This window comes from Eptatretus burgeri, chromosome 12, assembly GCF_056783735.1.
Source record: "Eptatretus burgeri isolate ZD-2024b chromosome 12, Ebu_testis_v1, whole genome shotgun sequence".
Lineage (NCBI taxonomy): Eukaryota > Metazoa > Chordata > Myxini > Myxiniformes > Myxinidae > Eptatretus > Eptatretus burgeri.
Window position 1 is genome coordinate 70,969,692 of NC_140972.1, and position 20,464 is coordinate 70,990,155.

The window sequence follows — 20,464 nt, forward strand, 5'->3', positions numbered from 1 at the left end:
AACAAAATGTTGGAGCAAAACAAAAAAAAATTCCGACCTGCAAGGTAAATACCTGGCCTCAAGATGAGGACAAAACACATGACCTGAAAATGAGATTACAGTTTCAGTAGTTGGAAAGCAGCGTCACTGACAGTGTAAAACCTATGATATTTGGTGTTCCGATTTCAACCCCTGGCTCATGATACAGGGATCACAAGTTCAAATCCCATATACCAGAAGTATTTGTCTGTTTTATACTGACATCCTTGTAATTCAAGTAAACGTACAGCGATGTCCATCAATGTCTTTGTCGTGTGTGTGTGTGTGTGTGTGTGTGTGTGTGTGTGTGTGTGTGTGTGTGTGTGTGTGTGTGTGTGTGTGTGTGTGTGTGTGTGTGTGTGTGTGTGTGTGTGTGTGTGTGTGTGTGTGAGAGACATGTGTAGAGACTCATCCATGAGATTTAAATCATTGAGGGTGGGGGGGAAACAGAAAGTGTTTTCAGTTCACATGACACGTTCCAGCCAATCGCAAGCCCCATACCTGGTCGGTCATAACGATCATAGTGCGGGAGAAGAGGTTATGCTCTGTAATGATGGCCGTGAACCACTGGGTGGCAGAGTCTTGCCGATAAACCTTCACACGAAAACCATTCAGCAAATATGGACCTGCGTGAAAGACGACGTCGTATAGCACCAAAGAGATACACTCACATTTGTCTTAGACAAAAAAAAACAAGAAAAGGAAACAACATCTTTGTAATCGTACATCATCGGGCTGTGAGTAATCTCGACTTTGTCGAGCAACGGTAGCAGGAAAATAAATCCATGCCCATGCCGGACTGCATCGGGATAGTAATAAAACTGTGAAGAACAGTCCATTAAGCACATCAGCCAGGAACAAGCAAATTCCACCCGGGGATCATGGCGTCCCTTCGAAGGAAATCGAAAATTTTCCGCTGCAAAATTAATTCGCCTGCAGGAGTCGAGATTGCATCCCAAGTTCGATCCGTGACGCACAAAGCTCGGTGCTAAAATCTCGGTGCGCAACAAACTATCTGACAAGCCAAACATATTGCCGCCGCGCTCCGTCGTAATCCAGGGGTGACCGGTTTTACCGGACAATTTGCTTTGCTAATACCAAAGTAAGCCAAGACTTACGACACAGCGGCACCCTGCCGACAAGTTCGGCATTTTTTCGACTTTGTTTCATCACGATGCTTGAATCGACGCCAAGCGTGTCTAGCTGCTAATTTGCGACGTAACTTCAAAATGCTGTTCCAGCCAGATAATTTCCATTTTTGTTTTCATGTTTGAGATTTCCTGTGCAGTCTTTCGCTCAAGCCTTCGGAGGCACTCCAGGAACAATTTGCCAACGTGACGTGAGAGTTTAGACTTTCCATCAGCAAAGCGACCCTGTCATCATCTGTTTCCGATTCCAAAAACACTAAAACAAACAACAGAGTTTATCGACGATCATTCGCATCACGTCCCTTCCCCCACCCCCTCGCCTCAATTTTATCTACCTCCATGAACCCTACCTTAACCGAAGACGATGCTCTTACTTGCAGGTTAATGTTTCATTCCCTGACTCATTGTGTCCAGCTGTGGCCCCAATGTCAATACGTTGCCTGTGTACCTCGCTCTCCCCTGAGCCTCGATTTTGTATATTAATTTCAAAAATGCAAAAAATCACTCATTCCTAAGTACTCCAAGATCAATTTTTATGAAGCATAACCTGATGATATCCTTTATCACTTTATATGATCTTGTTCAATGATCCAAAGTGTAATGGCAATAAAATGCTTGCCAAAGTGTCTCTGGGAGTTGTTACTTGATGCTATCAATCAAAGGGGTGAAAGTCCAGACCAAAAGAAGTTTCTGTGCAAGTCAGTAAAATGACTGGTTAGGTATTGGCTTGTGTAAAGCTGGTGAACTACGTACGACACCTTCAACACAAATCATCAGGGGGTGGCCTCTTCGTTCGGGGTTTGCCTGTCCGATGTTTAAAGCTTTTAATGTTATATGTGCACATTAATGTGTCCATGTCCATTTCCTTCGAATTGGAAGCTTTCTCAATTGATGTTGATGTTAAAGTAAAACAAATAAATAAATAAATAAATTAAACAAACAAATAAATAATAACAAATGAGGATTGAACTCGAAGCTACAAAACGGATGTCCTCACGTGGCGAAACGTACTGTGAGTACCTTGCATAAAAATCTCTTGAGCCTTCTGCTCTTTCAGCCAGGCATGCACCTCCTTGGTCACTTCCAAACGCAATGCGAAGGATGTAGGGGGTCGATCCACCTCCCCCTGCTGTGAACACACGCCAACCCCGTCAGGAGGGTTCAGAAGAAAATCGAAGGTGGGTCTGCACCGGGTAGCGTTTCAAGGCAAGTCCATTAACTTATATTTGAAAACTGTTTGCCAAGACAGAAAGGCTTGAGGGGGTGAGAAGTGAGCCAAGCGTAATGAAGGGATCAAAGTAGCAAAACCTACCTTCATGGTAAATTCTTTCAGCCTGAAACAATGTGGTCATCTCTTTTCAACACGGCGATAACGAAGAACGGTCTAGCAAATGTGCATACAATGTATCCTTCGACAACGCATCTCCTGTGTTCCTGTTTAATAATCAGGTGCTTCCAACGCAGGTAAGAATTGCCAAGTAGGAATACTTATAATGACTGTCATGGCATCCACACTCCTTTTCAGAGCAGTACAACAGGCTTGTCGATTGCCAACAACCCATCCCTGGTAATAAACCAGCCAACTGAGCCATCTTTGCCGGGAAAGCATTTGGCAGCAACAGCTATCGTCCTGCCGGAGATGACGGCATTCAAATTCTGGTCTTCTCTTCAACGAGCCAGTTAGCAATGGAAATTTGGAAAACAGGATGTGGTTTGTTTTCACTTCCATAGTTAATAAAACCAGAGTTTAATCTGATGGCAGACAAAGCAGAGGAGTTGAAAGCAAGCAGGTAAGGACATGGCCGCGTTGTCCTGAGCCAAGTGGACTGAAACAGTTATCCACCGCAAGTGAAAGTCACATGTACTTGGAGAACTAGGCGGTGTCATCAGCCAAGCAAGCCACGTAAGGCCTTGTGGAAGGTTTTATAAGAGCAACAGGAATTTGGATGCCCTTGTTTGAGAAATAAACTGGGTGCTCACGGAATCCATATACGGCATAAAACGACCTCTCAATATTCCAAACTTGAGCCTTTTCACTTCCCCACCATCACAGAACAAGCCCAAAAGGCAAACCCCCCAGTGTGCTCAGAAGGACCGAAAAAAGAACTTTGATCTCAAACCTTTTCCAGATGCGTGGAGCGAGACCGATCGGATATCAGTAAGTTTCTCATTTAACCTGCTGCCAAACGTCATCTCCGGAGAGAAACAGAAGGAAGGAGGAAAAACCGAATATCGCCGTGAGAGGGTAATCCACCTCACGCGTTAGGCCTTTGCCAAAGTAGTAAGCCGCTACCTGAAAAATCAAACTCGTGAAATTAAGGAATGAACCGTCATTCAGTACAAGCCTGATCATTCAATATCTGGCTTTGAGCTGTTAAAAAACATCACAACTTTAACCTTCGACCACAAATCCCACGCTACGAAGTCTAAACCCGTCAAGAACCACATTCCAAGGAAGTTAAAACACCTGAATATACTTGGGTCTTGTTTCTCAGCAACACTATGCATCCACGTGTCGATTTACCTGAGTTCAAAATCAAATGTTTAATTTAAAAAAAATTAAATAAAAAAACCTCAGCTACCTGTGATTCACAATCTCTTCTGTAGAAATACGAAGGGATAGCAAACAAATTCCCACAAACTGCGCACACGCACACACACACACACACACACACACACACACACACACACACACACACACACACACACACACACACACACACACACACACACACACACACACACTCACACTCACGCAGGCACATCCAGCTCTACCATAATGAAGAAAGACTGGAGCAGCAACAATGCTCGGCCTTCCTCTGCTACCGTTGTCAGATGCTTTATCGACACATCAAAAGTGGCGCGTGGTTTCTGTCCACAAACGGTACATGGGGTCAGTTTTCCTGAATCTTATCAAATCCCACCCGCTGCCCTCCCTCCCCCCCAAGAGATAAAAATCAATAGCTAATCGTACTTGGGAATTTTCACGAACACCCACCGATCAGCAACTGCCTACAATCTCTATGTGGAAGCAGGCAAGGAATTTCGAAGTCGCTCAGACAGGTTTCTACAAGTGGCGTTCAGAGCAAGGGCAAAGGGTGCGTGACTTGAGCTTGTAATTGGAACTTCCAAGGCCTTTCCAAGTCGTCGTATGTAAAACATCCAAGGTACCTCAAGGCATCCGTCCCCAATCAATTTTCCCAGGCAGGAAGAAATTATTCCTTTGGGATGGCACGATTGCTTCATTAGTACAAAACAGTCATGACTGCAACCTGGTGTTCTCTGTTCAAAGTCTACTAAAAAAAAGACGTGATGATACAAACGTCTAGGGTTCGATTTACAGCCAATTGGCTTTTACTGCCTCCACTGCAAATGTATTTATACCTCTCTTTAGCAGCAGGTAATGCTCCCCGAATATTGATGACGACGATGATGACAACAGCAATAATGTAATAATAATAATAATAATAATAATAAGCCCACGCCCATGCCTTCGTCAGTGAACTTGTATAACAGGTCAAGGCTTGAATGTCTCATGTACCAGTTCCTCATCTTGAAAGCTTATCTTGAAACTACCTATATTTAGCTTATCTGATGTGTCCATCATATCCACAACTTAAAATGTGGAACTCACAAACAGGCGTGCCCTCGATATTTCAGCCATTGTACGTGTTATTAAAGAAAGCAACACTGTGTGCGATGGATTATGCTAAACAAACATAAAACTGCAATGTTTTGTTCAGTTTTGGTCGTACCATCTGATGAAGGACATAGCTGCCATATTGAGGGTTCAAGCGCCGAGTGACGAGATTGAACCCTGGCCTAGCTGGATTAAGCAACGAGCAGCGGCTGAAGGAGACGGGGACTTTATACATTAGAAAAGAGGCGATCACGGGAGGATCTGCTGGAGTTGGTTTACACAATGAGGGGGATAAACAGAATAAGGGCTAAAGATTGTTTTTCTCTGTAGAATTGACAGCGACAGGGCCAGAGACCAGAGCCTGAGAGTGAAGAAGAGGAGAGCTTGGACAGTGGTAAGGCAGGGGTCTTTCAGTTAGAGAGAATGGTCTCCTCCGTAATGTAGTGAAAGCAGAAACAGTCGATAAATTTAAACTGAAATTAGATAGGTACCTCGAAGCATTGGGGATGGAGGGGGACACGGATATTGATAAGACTGTGCAGGTTTGATGGGACTAATGGCCTCCTCCTGCATTGAAGTTCCTCCTGAATCCTTGTGTTTAAAAAAAAAAACACAAACAAACAAACAAAAAACTCTGCTTTGCCTTAATGAAGGATGAAAAAAAAGATGTGGTTTTGCATTTTGTAATAATATTTTTGTCTGCGAGTCCAGATTGATGTTTTAGACGTTCGATTCAAATTCAGAACAAACATTTAACTTTATTGGTCAATACATTGATTTAAGTAAAATTTACACCCTAAAAAAGTAAAGAGTTTCATGCTCTTTCTTGATCTCTTTCTCGATTTCTTTCTCCATCTCTTTCTTGATCTCTTTCTCCATCTCTTTCTCTATCTCTTTCTTGATCTCTTTCTCGATTTCCTTCTTGATCTCTTTCTCCATCTCTTTCTTGATCTCTTTCTCGATTTCTTTCTCTATCTCTTTCTCGATTTCTTTCTCTATCTCTTTCTTGATCTCTTTCTCCATCTCTTTCTTGATCTCTTTCTCCATCTCTTTCTTGATCTCTTTCTCGATTTCTTTCTTGATCTCTTTCTCGATTTCTTTCTCTATCTCTTTCTCGATTTCTTTCTCTTGATCTCTTTAAAAATCTCTTTCTTGATCTCTTTCTTGATTTCTTTCTAGATCTCTTTCTCGATTTCTTTCTTGATTTTCTGAAACACAATGCCCCAATCCAGGTGTCGTTTACGACAGCGAAGGAACGGCCTGTGTGTTTGTTGAAAAGTTTTTTTTTCCGGGGGGGGGGTTGCACGTACGGTCACGCACGGTCACACACGTATGGCCACGCACGTACAGGCACGTGATAGCGAAGGAACGGCCTGTGTGTTTCTTTCTGGCAAGCGGTAAAAATTTTTTTTTTTTTTGCATATATATATATATATATATATATATATATATATATATATATATATATATATATATATATATATATATATATATATATATATATATATATATGCATGCAAGTTGCTCGATTGTCTCTGAAAAGGGTAAACATCAAAACCACAGCACGTATAATACTGAACGACACCTCATTTAAGAGCTCTTGGGTCCAGACATTGCACACAGAGGTTTATAAATATCGATATTCACGCTTTACGTGCATTTTTAGGTTACGCACATGTGTGGTATATAGGATCATTGTCGCTGGTTTGCACACCAACTGGAATTTAAAAAAAAGTAATATAAACACAAACTAGTCAGTCAGTTCCATCCAATGTATAATTACATTTTCGTGTATTCATTTCACCGAGAAACCTGAGCATTCTTCACCGTTAGTGCCTATTATGACTGCCAAAGGATATTCCGAACAAAATAAACAATACACATCTCCACTGTCATATTCTCTGCCAGTCTGTCTGAAACTCTGTGCATTCAAGGCGGAGATTGGCTTAATGGTCCAACGCCATCCACAATTACAACTTGTAAAATCAAATAATACGACTGCCATTTTGGCACTATGGGAAGCTTAAGACATATTTGGAAACGTCATATTGAAATATTGACAATCGCCATACCCTCCCGATCTGTTTTCCGTTCATTGTAAAACAACCAAGGCCACTGGTAAAAAAAAAAAAATCAAATATCGAATGGACGGAGCCGATAGGTGACATGGGCCTTGAGAATATAAGCTGCAGGCTTCAGGGTTTTGGTGTCAGCCTATGGGCCATTGCAATATTGGAATCTATCTGAGCTATACAACCAGGATTATTTATTATTTTCGGGAGCGATTGAGGCAGCGGGCTGTTGCCTATACAACACCCAAAGAAAAGGAGGGTTTTTGTACTTAATTTTCCGTACACTCAAGAGGACTCCTGAGTTTACAGTAGGTATATTTGAAGACTGAACAATGGAGTCCATCATGAAAGAAAGGTACGTTTTCATATGGCAACGCACGCAGAGGAGAGGAAATAGTCATGGAGGTAATGTGTGTTGACGCCACAAAGCATAAAAAAATAAATATTTGAAGTCTTCAATTAAACAACTCCAAACTGTCATTCCTGTCTTCAGCCATGGTAAATTATATGTTGCATTGTCACGTTCTAAACAATTCCTGCAGTGACACCATTCCGAGCAATCACCGGAGGGCAACGACAAGTCACGTGTCATATCTCAGATATACAAAGAAGCTATTTCACATGTTCATAAAACATGTGTTGACATATTACATTACATCATTCATGGATATGGCAAATTCCCAGTGCTCATTTTAGAAAACTCTACATGCAGCATTTAACTCGAGATCTCCAAATGTCAAACATGTCTATTCCCGTGTGTTTCCCACAGGTCCTGGCCATAAATGAATGCAAAATCATAGATGAGTGTCAATATGGATTGTTGTGTTGTTATATAAATCATTGCATCCATAAATAAGAGTGTAGAAATGGATTGCTGTGTGATTGCATACATCATCATATCATCATATATAACTAGAGATATGATTTCCTGTATAATTACATAAATCACATATGACTGTAAATATGGATTGCTATGTGATTACATCAAACATCATGTCTATAACTTTGCAGTCCGAACCGTTCGTGATTGTTTAACAGCCACCTTCGTTGTGACTGTTATGGCGTCAAAAGGACATTCCCAGCAAAATCCCAAAATATCCAACTCTATTGGAAAAACGTTCCCTCAAACCAACCCGGTGGAAACAGGTTACATGCAAAAAAAAAAAAAATAAATATATATATATATATATGTATGTGTGTATATATATATATATATATATATATATATATATATATATATATATATATATATATATATATATATATATATATATATATATATATATATATATATATATATATATATATATATATATATATATATATATATATATATATATATATATATATATATATATATATATATATATATATATATATATATATATATATATATATATATATATATATATACACATACATACATACATACATACATACATACATACATACATACATACATACATATATATATATATATATATATATATATATATATATATATATATATATATATATATATATATATATATATATATATATATATATATATATATATATATATATCCTGGTGTTGGCGCAGTGGTTAGGCCAGCGGCTTGGGATCCAAGAGATCCTGAGTTCAAGCCCCGTTGGGCCACTGAATTAATACACCAGGGGTTGACTCAGCCTGTCATCCTTCCGAGGTCGGCGAAATGAGTACCAGTAAACTGGGCCGGTGTATACCCCGGTTAAAATAGGTGTACCATATCCCTGTGTCGTAAGAGGCGACCAGGGTTGCGTCAGGAAGGGCATCCAGCGTAAAACATGTGCCAAATCACTATGCAGATCATACGGATGATCCGCTGTGGCGACCCCTAATGGGAGCAGCCGAAATAATAATAAGAAGAAGATATATATATATATATATATATATATATATATATATATATATATATATATATATATATATATATATATATATATATATATATATATATATATATATATATATATATATATGTTGGGGTTCATTGGTGAGTTGGAAAAGTGATCAAGCAAAGATGGAATTCATGAATCAGTTTATCAAAAGTAAAGATAATGAACAACTGTAAGACAACTCATATACCATCGGTGATGGTATGGTGACAAATTACATGACACACAGTCATCGTGGTGATGATTACCACTCAATGCCTATGTGTGAGTGAGTGCGGTAATGTACAAAACAAGCCAATATAAAACCATGATCGGACTTCAACATGAAGCTCGATTGGTCGTTTACTCCTTCGCGAAGTAATCCGTTATGTTTGACTGCCTCAAACTCTTGGGCATCTGGTACATGAGAAAGGACTCAAACCGGTCATTGTATTCCATGATGATGTCTGGGCAATCCTCCACCAAAAGACAGTATCGGCGCATCACATCCAGACAGTATCGGCGAATCCACGCTGCCTGATTCGCCGCACCTCTTGACCTTGCCAATTCCCCTCCTCACTTTGAATCTGTCTATCCAGTGCATCGGCAAGGTCTCGGCATCATCATGCCCGAGGTCCGCAGCGAATTTACGTGCCTTCAGCAGCAACATTTCACCGTCCAACCGAATATTTGGCTGAGCCAACATTTGCCGAAACTAGATGATGAGCGCGTCATCGACATCTTCAAGGGACACACATTTTACGCGTTTCACACTTACCACCGGCCTCGTGATCTTCTCCACTTGTCCAAATATCTTGCCCTTATTCTTCAAGATATCGTTCAATGTCTGCCGTTTGATGTCCAACTTCTCAACTATGGCTGTTTTCTTCATCAGTGGGTTTGCCTCGCAAAACTGGATAATGTCGTATTTTTCTTGGTAGGTTTTAGTTGTAAGCTTACGCTAAGTCGCCATTGTCCTGCCTGCAGTGCGATCAACGTGTGTACGCAGTTATAAATAGTCTATCACTGACGGTGTAAACCAATGAGCGAGCATCACGATTCCATGAAATCGGGCTTCTCACGAGGCAGCAGTTCCATGTGACGAGTTAGGAGTGGTAATTTACTTGAGTTTCCATTACGCCGGAACGGACAACATCTGACGACTTAGACGAAGTGACGACTTAGAGATGACGACTTACAGAGGGATGACCCTTTATTCAAAAGGATTTAACATGAGATAAATTCGGGACTTTTTGACGCTGCCGACTTAGGCGAAGTGACGAGTTACACGCTGCCGACTTACGCCTAGTCTACTGTATATATATATATATATATATATATATATATATATATATATATATATATATATATATATATATATATATATATATATATATATACACACTCCTCACATGCTCTTTTTGCTGAAAAAAGCTGCATAAAGCAACCGTGAAAAGGCTACCCAAGTTAAGCCCTTTTGCTGTTTCAAACCCTTCCCAGAGTTTCTCCACAGCTGTAAAGATTCACACATAGTACACACGTGAGAATCCCAATGTTACACACCCCCTCAGCTGCTGGACCAGTTTCATCACTTATTGGAGAATCATCAGCGACAGCGCAGGCAGCAATGCATACCAATGAGGCTCCCAAGCATGTACCATGTGCAAATGTCAAAAGCAGTCAATATATAAATAATAAAGAAAGACCTACCCACATCTCTCATCTGTGATGAAACCCCATTGTTCTCTCGCTCATTCCAAAACCCTCACTTTCTGACACCTGCACTTGAACCCCCATTCTCAAACCCATATTTTCCGACACGTGGACTCGAGCTCCCATTCTCATGCTTCGTTCTCAAACCATGTCACCTCACCAGTGTTTCAACCAAATAATCGCCACTTTAGCATTGCAATGGTCGTCGTTCTTCACCGTTCCAATATCCTAGTCAAATTAGACCAAAAGAGGTGCTTCCTGAAATTCGGTAACCAATCCAAAGGCTCCAGTTCAACCACAGCTACCCACACGTTCCATGCCAGCAAGGCCTGGTTTGGGAAATTCAAAAGAAGATTCGACTTCAATGATGTAAAATTCGTCAGGGAAGCAGCGACCATGATGCTGCAAAAAAACAAAACCCACCGCAGCTCAAGGAAATAATTGAGGCGAAGGGATTTATACTGGAGCAGGTTTTTAAGACTGATGAGACAGGATTATTCTGGAAGAGGATGCTAACTCGGACCTTCCTCTCCAAGCAGGAAAGATCTGCTCCGTTGTTCAAGGTTAGATGGTTAAGGGTCATCTTACCCTTCTCCCTTGTTGCAATACTGCAGGCGACTTCGTCATAAAGTTAATGCTGTTCCTATGATCGCTGAATCCCACTCCCCACTCTCCGCACACCCTTCCCCACTCTCCATTCTAACAGCATCATCATGATCCCGAGCTAAGTCTTGTGTTTTCCATTTACGGCAGAGTACAGCATGAGTACGTAATGTTGTTATCCTCACCCACCTCGCTGTTTTGTAAAAAATTACAAAGGAAAAGTCTTGTGTTTATCTATAATTTTCACTGTATGTATTTATTTTCATGTTTATTTCAATGTCAACATGCATGATATATACAGTATATCATATCATATGTCACAAGAACAGCACTCGGTAGAACGCAAACCTCCGCCAGGCTGAAGAGTGAAAGTTTTTTGTTTTTTTATCCCACTGATAGGCCCAGTTCTGGATCTAGACCTTAACCAAAATTGAATCCACTTATTCTTTCACCTAGCCAACTCATCCACATCGTTTTGTAATAACTCGTCCACAACTTTTTGAAATATCATGTTTTTTGTTGTTTTTGGACCCATCTCTCAATGGTGAAGAATCACTTGTAAAATTAAAAACGTCTCGTGTCCAGATTCGGATCTTTACCAAAATAGAATAGATTTGTCCTTGTCCCACAACCAACCTTGTCCACCAAATTTGGTCTGAATCCATCTGTAACGTTTTGAAATATCCTGCACACAAACGGACAGGGGTGACAACATAACCTCCATCCATTGCAGATGGCGGAGGTAATAATAATATAACAACATCATGGTTCGAGTGCGACAAGGTTACTCAGGACTCTCAGTGCTAATAACTTTGGATTTCCAGGTTCGATTTTCAACAGAGTTAGAATTAACAATAAACTGCAACTCGAATGCTACGCTGCCTGGATGTTGCAGTGGCATTATGAAGCTGGATACATTTTTATTACAACACACGCACACGGGGCAAACAGCATGGTAAACAATTAGTTCATGTCCGTCCGTCTGTCTGTTTATGATTGAGGAACAGCTTGTTTATAATTAAATTGCATGTTATATTTTGAATACGAATCAGAACATGTATAATAGGAAGACAAGTCTTTCGTTTCACAGGACTTTGTCTCTGAATTCGTCCCGACCGCACATGCGCAAAGAGTGAGATAATATTTTCACTCTGTCCGTCTGTCTGCCTGGCAGTCAAACAAGATTGAAAATCATTCCAAACAGGACACTTACTGTTTTTGAGGACATCATAATGGACACAAACAACAGGCATGAATAACTAATGTAATGTGTTAGATCGGGTGATGTAATTGACAAAGTGGAAAATGGCAGTAAATTCAGGAATTAATTAATTGATATGACTTTTACTGCATGCATAATATATATATATATATATATATATATATATATATATATATATATATATATATATATATATATATATATATATATAATTTTAATTATTATTTAATTATATATTTGAACACGAGTACACAAATCATCTGTCATACTACTTCCGAGAACCTCCAGTTTTGCACTACAGTACTTCAATTTAAATAAAGGTTCAATGGGGGTGGTGTACTACTTCAACAGCAAAACCTGGTGTTGGCTCAGTGGTTTAGAGTTGTGGGCTTGGGATCTCAAGGTCCTGAGTTCGAGCCCTGTCGGCCGCTAAATGAACACCAGGTGGGGGTTGACTCAGCCTGTCATCCTTCCGAGGTTGGCGAAATGAGTACCAGTGTACTGGTATAGGGGCATCGCATCAGCGGCATTGTTGTGCCCCAACAAAATGATAGCTACCCGGCAGCCAAGCCTCCATACGCAAGAAGAAGAAAACTTCAAGAGCACTAAACTTTCGGATTGTTTTGTAACGATTCTCAAAATTACTATTTTATCAAAAATTGAAGCAACACTGTATGGGATGTCGTGTTCTATGAACTCTCTAGTTTATTAATATTTGTTTTTTATCTATTTCAAAACTTTCTGCATGTACGTCTTGACGAAGAGGACATTTGGACAATGCCTTGGCAGAAGTTTGGCAAAGTACATTATACACAAAACATTTCAACACTCATTCTGCCTTTCAGTAAGGCCTAAGTCACATTTGCTCTACGGTGAGCATACGGCGGCCGTACGCCCTCTGAATTGACAGAAACGTGCGGCGGCCGCAGAGTTTCTGCGGTGGCCTCAGGGTGGCCCTACGCCGTTTGGCTATATTTTACAGGCTGTAAGGTCGCCGTGGAATTATAAAGCGGAGTTATAAATTTTTTCATTTCTATTTTCGCCATAGCAATTCGACAAGCCGAAAAAAAAAACTGCTAAAAAATAAATTAATTAATTAACCCATTCGTTACCGTCCGTCTGGCCGCACGTTCGCCTTAGGGCCCCCCTGCAGTCGCCTTGCGGGCACCTTGAGGCTACCTTGCATCTGCCTTGAAAATTCTATGGCCGCCGCAGGGCCCCCTTAAGGTCACCGTGCAATATCAAATCAAAGACTGTACGGCAACCCCATGTTTTCGGTCTCCACAATTTATAAATACCCCGTGCGGCTCCCTGAAGAATAAAAACATATGCGACTGCTACATTGTGTGACTGTGGAAATACTGCGGCCGCCGTATAATTGCTAGTGGCCGTAGATTTTGGAGACCCCACGGCCGCCGTGGGAAATGTGACCTAGGCCAAATGCTCTCGCCTCCTCCTTGCGGCCCTCTCGAAGTCATCGCAGTGTGACAATGACGGTGCAGTTTTATGAATGCAACGGCAGTCATGCAAGTCCATTCATGGCAAACGAAAGTTGATGCAATTATGCACCTCAAAAAGGAGAAGCGCAGCCATCCTTAATTTTAGAAGCATGCACCGATTAGCACCGTTTATTCAACATCTCACATTAAGTGCATCTCATTTGCACTCGATTCACGTTTTGGGTCGAGCCTTTCAAAAAATGCCGACTATAAGGTTCATATAATTATACCATTCTGGGATGCTTCCTTCGCAGAAACCATAGCAGTTGCATTACAATTAGCTCTGCCACCGAAGATGGACGGAGGTGTTTTCACTCCCGTCTGTCTGTCTGTTTTTGTGCGAGCAGGATATCTCAAAAAGTTACGGACGGATTCAGACGGAACTTGGTGGACAGGTTGAGTATGTGACGAAGCCGAAATTATTCGATGTGGGTGACGATCCAGATCCGGATACGAGAACATTTCAAAAAAAATTCTAGTGATTCTTCACCATTGGGGTCGGGCCAAAAACGACGTATAGCAGAACATCTCAAAGAGTTGTGGACGGATTCGGACGAAATGTGGTGGACATGTTTGGTGTGTGACGAGGAAGAATTTCTTCAATTTTGCTTTGGATCCGGATCCAGATACTATGATTTTAGAAGTGATTCTTCACAATTGAGAGATCGGGCCAAAAACGATACATAACACGATATTTCAAAATGTTGACAAGAACGAGCCAATTAGATTTTGGGTCAGGTACGGACGGATGCAGATCCGGCCTATTGGTGGGAAACAAAACGTAAACTGTTCAGCCTGGTGGGGGTGTGCGATCCACCGCGTTCCGTTCAAGTTTCTGATGTCAAGAGCTCAAAACCCACATTTCCATGTGTATCTATTTGGGTGAACCAGTCTCATGGACCGGTGATGACAGCGAACAAATAAGATAATCTGCATTATGTGGTCACACCTCTCAAATTAAATTGCTTGCATGGAATCTTGACCGCATTAGACCGGAAACAGACCGAGCCAGCAAGCTATGTCCATATGTCTCTGTTCATGTTCTAATATAAAAGCAACGGTTAGAAACAAATTTTAAAAAGCACTCATTGTGTATAAACAGTTAACGATTCCACGCAGCTATGCGATGCAGTCGGTCGAGGTAATTAAAAGACAAATTGACTGAAAGTGTTTGTTTTCAGCTCTGACATGAATAACAAAACCCACAGAGAAAATTCTCAGTTGTTATTTTGTTGTGGAAGTCCTAATTACTTTGATGCCGCAACCAGAAAAGTTAAGCGTCATCAATTGTGTTAACATTAGTTAAAGTGCACCGTGTTAACCTTGTCAAGCGTTCAACCTATTTGTTCTCTCAATAGCATAGCAGGCCATCCCATCATCACTGCATCTCTGTTATTTCAGGCATTACCCAGGAGCCACGAGCATTATACATTTAATATCGTAAGGTTATCCAGGAACCAATTGCACACCACCACTTTGGAGGAGGCGTTCATGGTAATTTCTCCATGGTTATCTTTTTCCATGTCATAATGTGAGCAGCATCACCCTGGTCCATCATGACGATGCCAAAGTATATGCATCCAGTTACAGAACACTTAGCCCCATTGATCTGAAAAGTAAAGTATAATTTCAGATTTCCGTATATCATGTCATCCCTACCTGTAAAATTATTCATCACAGGACTACAAGTATAAGCTTAACAGCTCAACTCGTGGACATGCTTTCATTTCCCAAACACTGCTTGAAGGTCTTGAACCTCAACCAACAAATCAGGGCCATCTTTGGTGGCACATCCCTCACATAAAACATGATCTGGCACACAGCCCCCTGGCTAAGCATTGCTGACATTGGCACGGAAAGCACTCTCAATTCCTGCCTCGCAACCATCATCAGCACACCGAATCACTCACACATGTCAGCACGCACCACCATCATCAGTCACTCTCGATGGCATATTTTCTTCTGAACTTTCCAATGAGGATGGTGTCTTCTCAGGAAGCACTATTCAGCCAATCCTCTCGTTTGATCGATCACAATGAACTCCCTACTTCCCTGAGTAACACTGTTCCACTTTGCAGATTATTCCATTCGGAGCAACAGTTTCTCAGCCACACAACATGAAAGCTGCAGCAGCATAATCCGTCGAATGGTTTAATTCAGAAATGACTAATTACCTCCGCCACTGAAGGTGAAGGAGGTTATGTTTTCACCCCTCTCCATCTGTTTGTTTGTCTGTTTGTGTACACGATATCTCAAAAAGTTGTGGACGGATTCGGACGAAACTTGGTAGACGTGTGTGTGTGTGTGTGTGTGTGTGTGTGTGTGTGTGTGTGTGTGTGTGTGTGTGTGTGTGTGTGTGTGTGTGTGTGTGTGTGTGTCAGGGACGAATTGATTCAATTTTGGTGATGATCCGAATCTGGATCTGGATACGAGAATCATTTAATGTTTTTTTAAAGTGATTCTTCACCGTTGACAGAGAGAGGGCCAAAAACGATCTAGTACTGTTCAGCATGATATTTCAAAAATGTAATGGGCCCGATATGTTCTCCTGGATTAGGCATTGGCCATGGTAGGCCGAGCTATAATGGGCCCGATATGATCACGTGTCCGAGGTATGCGCTCGAGTGAGTACCCTTTCTAGTTTACATCTGAGAACACGACCTTTGATGCAGGCAGGCCCTACATCCTTAACGTCCCCCTCCCCACGGTACAAAAAAACATTGAAAGTGTGTTTGACTCTTGTTGAGAAGAGTTGTTTGGAGGAACTGAAATCCTTCAAGCCGCCTGGAATCCTCCCAAGGCATGATCAAATGAGACCAGATTTCCAAGCCAGCCATATAAAAGATACTCTGGACTAGTCGAAGATCTTCCTTTGCTCCTCCCAACTCCACATGATGTATATTATATCCTGTGCAGTTCAATTTTTATAGTGTTCTTGTCTCTGGACTAGGGCTTCCCATGCCACTCTATATTTCAGAATTAAATGGGCGCTCAGGCACAGGGAATCATTGGCATTCTCCCAACATGAATCAGAGGCACAGGGCCTATAAATTTACAATCAGACAAGTGGGGTTTCTGTTTTTGACAGACTTCAGGAGTATCTGTCTGTCTGTCTGTCTGTCTGTCTGTCTGTCTGTCTGTCTGTCTGTCTGTCTCTCTCTCTCTCTCTCTCTCTCTCTCTCTCTCTCTCTCTCTCTCTCTCTCTCTCTCTCTCTCTCTCTCTCTCTCTCATTCCCAGCCACTCACCCCATGCTCTGGAACACATTTAACCCCACTGCGTGGAACTCCACCCATGTCCAACCTATCATTTTTGCCCGCACACCAAAAAGGCTTCTTTTGAGACACTTGTTGAAGCCACAGCTGTCAAACACATTGCCCTATTTTCAAGTTGTTATGTAAAAAAAAAAGGCATTATAAAGCAACACCCTGGATGTCGGTGTACTTTTAACATGATGTGATGGATTATAATTAGTCGGAGTACGCTTGAAGATCTCATCTCTCCAAACAAACCTTGGAATCGACACCAAAATTTGTATAAATGCAAAAAATTAAAAAAATACAATCCACTTTTAAACAAGGTTTTAGTCTTGCATGGCATATCCTATAGTTAACCACGTTCCTCCTGCTCCCATTTCAGATTAAGTTGAAGAAAACAAACTCCAATTTGTCCACAACAAACACCCAGCTAATAACCCCAGATCGTATCTTAACACCCTTAGCAGTGGTGCGATTTTGAGTGCTATATAAGTAAGGCCGGGGGAAACTGCGATCACTTAAAACGACCTCAGAGAAAGTACCTCATGAATAAATAATTACATGGCCATTGGCTGTTCGGATTGTTTGATTACTTTTTGGAGGGAGGACAGTTATTAACACAGGTTTTATTCACAAGGATCTTCAAAGGAGGAGACCATTCGGCCCATCGAGCCTGCACAAAGGTTGCCAACGTATGGTTGATACGTCAGTGCTCCGACCTTTTTAAATGCCGAGCGTCAAGCAAGGAAGCAGCAAATAGCATTTTTCAAGTCCTTGGTACGACTTGGCCGGGGTTCGAACGGCCAACCTCACGGACTCAGAGTGTACACTCCAACCATGCCGCCACCGAGTCTGGTTATCCATGTTGGTTTTGTAGACGAGGATCAAGTGCAACACCATGCATGCCTTTGAGTTGTCATCAAAACACAAGGCATCGTCCGAGGAAAGCGTCAGCACCCATTACAGCAACCGGCACCAGCAGACGTCCGAATTCCAGTTACTGTGTGCACCGTGTCTTATGAAAAGGGGTTTGTGCAGTGGTTCATAATCTGCATAGCAAAAGCGAAGGCCAGCTGCCACTCGGCTCTGAGCTTCTCCGCTTTTGGGCACACGGTGTAATAGGACCCATGGCCTTATGTGGCTGCCCATCTCGAGCAACGCCGCTGTGCCCGGTTTGTGGACAGTCGGGCTTTTGTTCATGCGAAGCAGCGCCAAGGAGCAGACGCTCGATGAGCAAGCTGTGCTCGTCGTTCATAATGGGAAGAAGTTTGGAAAAAGTGCCCACCAAGCCACGGCTTGTCAACCGTATATCCATTCATTATGGTGCCGCCATTCTCCACCACCCAGCCACCCTAACCCCACAACCCACAACCCCCTGCCCCCAATTTTTTTAATTTTTTTTTTTTAAAACATCTTCCGGGCAATCCAGACAGAGACAAAAACAAAAACAAATGTTCTGGTTGTGGTACACATTCTCATTTGGGAGGCCATGAATAGTACAAGGCAATAGATTAGTTGTTCCCTGAACAAACAAGGTTATGTGACGGGAAACAGAAGTTACAAACCATCATTAATCTTTGATTTGTGGAACACAAGAAGAGTGTTCAATTGAATACATTTTTTATTATGTGTGCTCAGATTGTTCCACCATCGTTGAACAACGAATAAAAAAACATAAAAGCTGCTGTGGATAATATTGCATACATGAGCAGGACGAGAAAATCAAATAACAATTTGATACTAATGTACACCACCCTTCACATGCACCGTGTACACAAACCGCATCCTGCTCAGACATGTTTCAATCCCTTCCACTCATTTGTGCAATAATTTATGGAACGCAGACACAAAGAGTCAGAGATAGAATGTAACAACCAGTGACTAAGCCCACGTATCACCCCAACCCTTACACTAACCACCCCACCCAATGTCAAATTTCAATCGGGATCATATGCTCAGCACAGGATGAGAGCCAGGTTCAATCAGGCTACAAGGCCTGGCGGCAAGAACTGGGTGTATTTTAAAAGGCGGACATTCACAGGAACACTTAGAAACGCGATCTTACCAGGAAAGGTCGAAGGGTAGCCTTGGACGTTACAAAATCTCTGGCACGGTCGCCAAAAAATTCCACGGGCACCAGAGAGCCCAGTCCGATCCTGTCCACCAGAGGAGCGAATGTCTAAAAGACAGAGACAGCAGTGTCATGAAAGGGAGCTGTTAGAACGTCGTCGCCGTTGCCACAACAGTGGAGCAACGCAGCTGGCTATCGTAAACAAACTCTGGGGAGAGGAAAGACTCGACCTGCACAAAACATGTTTTCGAGAGAGCGAAAATGGCTCTCAAAGCACACGTATCATCGTCAATGAGAAATACTCACATTTGGAAACCAATTAATATTGAACAGAGCTACAGTGAAACTAGTGATGAAACAAATAACCATCCATCCATTCGGACCAGATGTTGTACAGAGCATCCGTGCTGCCGAAGCAGTCTCCTGGGCTATCGGGAACAATCCTGGATGGGTCGCCACTCCGACAAAGAATACCAGCAAGCCTGCACTCATTTAGCCGACCTCAGAAGGATGACAGGCAGAGTCAACCCCACCTCGTATTAATTCAACGGCTGAGCGGGATTTGAACTCCGGACCTTCGGATTCCAAGCCTGCCACCCACACCATTAAGCCAACACCAGGCATAAACAAATAATGCTACGCCTTGAACAGGAACGAGGTGTAATATTGACTAGGATTTACAAGGAAATTTTACAATTTTTATTTTACATTTACAAGGAGGAGGCCATTTGGCCCATCATGCCTGCACCACACCAATACTAGATTTTTAAAATCCATAAATACCCCCTTGCCTTCGTGTGCAGCCTTTTGGCTGCTACACTGGTACTCATTTTGCCGACCTTGGAAGGATGACAGGCTGAGTCAACCCCCTGGTGTTAATTTAGCGGGTAACAGGGCTTGAACTCAGGACCCCAGGATCCCAAGCCACCTCCCGAACCGCTAAGAAAACACCAGGTTCTAATATATTCACAGAAAAAAAAATTATCAATGTGAGCATTCGGCATATCTGAATCTAATGAAATTGGTTTCATGTCCATCAACTATCTCCATGCCAACGGATATGAAAAAAAACCTTTTGTGTTTTTCAATGTATAATGTCAGCAGTGTGGCAAAAGACTGATGAATGAACATGCATTTCACCCTGATATGAAGACTTGTTGAAAAGTTTGTGCAAATTTGTTTTTTTCTAAACACTTAAAGAAACCAACATGGTGATAGTTTTAGCTAACCGTTCATCTTTTCTTTTTGTTGTCACCAACTTACATGTTACCAGCCCAAATGCACTTCTCAAAATTAAAATTACAAACAACCCTATTCATACATGCAC

The 20,464-nt window shown here is 41.8% G+C and overlaps 1 protein-coding gene across 6 annotated transcripts in view; it reads right to left on the reverse strand.

The window, feature by feature from the left end:
* LOC147015888 (jumonji domain-containing protein 1C-like) overlaps positions 1-20,464 on the reverse strand; it is a 279,316-nt gene that overhangs the window by 54,054 nt on the left and 204,798 nt on the right. For 4 of the 6 annotated variants that reach the window (XM_085848452.1, XM_085848450.1, XM_085848454.1 and 1 more), the window contains 3 exons: positions 19,132-19,245; positions 2,178-2,295; positions 520-644 (listed from right to left, as the gene is read on the reverse strand). In XM_085848452.1, coding sequence (XP_085704578.1) covers positions 520-644; positions 2,178-2,295; positions 19,132-19,245 — 357 coding nt within the window. The remainder of the gene's footprint in view (positions 1-519; positions 645-2,177; positions 2,296-19,131; positions 19,246-20,464) is intronic. The other 2 variants (XM_085848451.1, XM_085848455.1) reach the window with 1 other exon arrangement.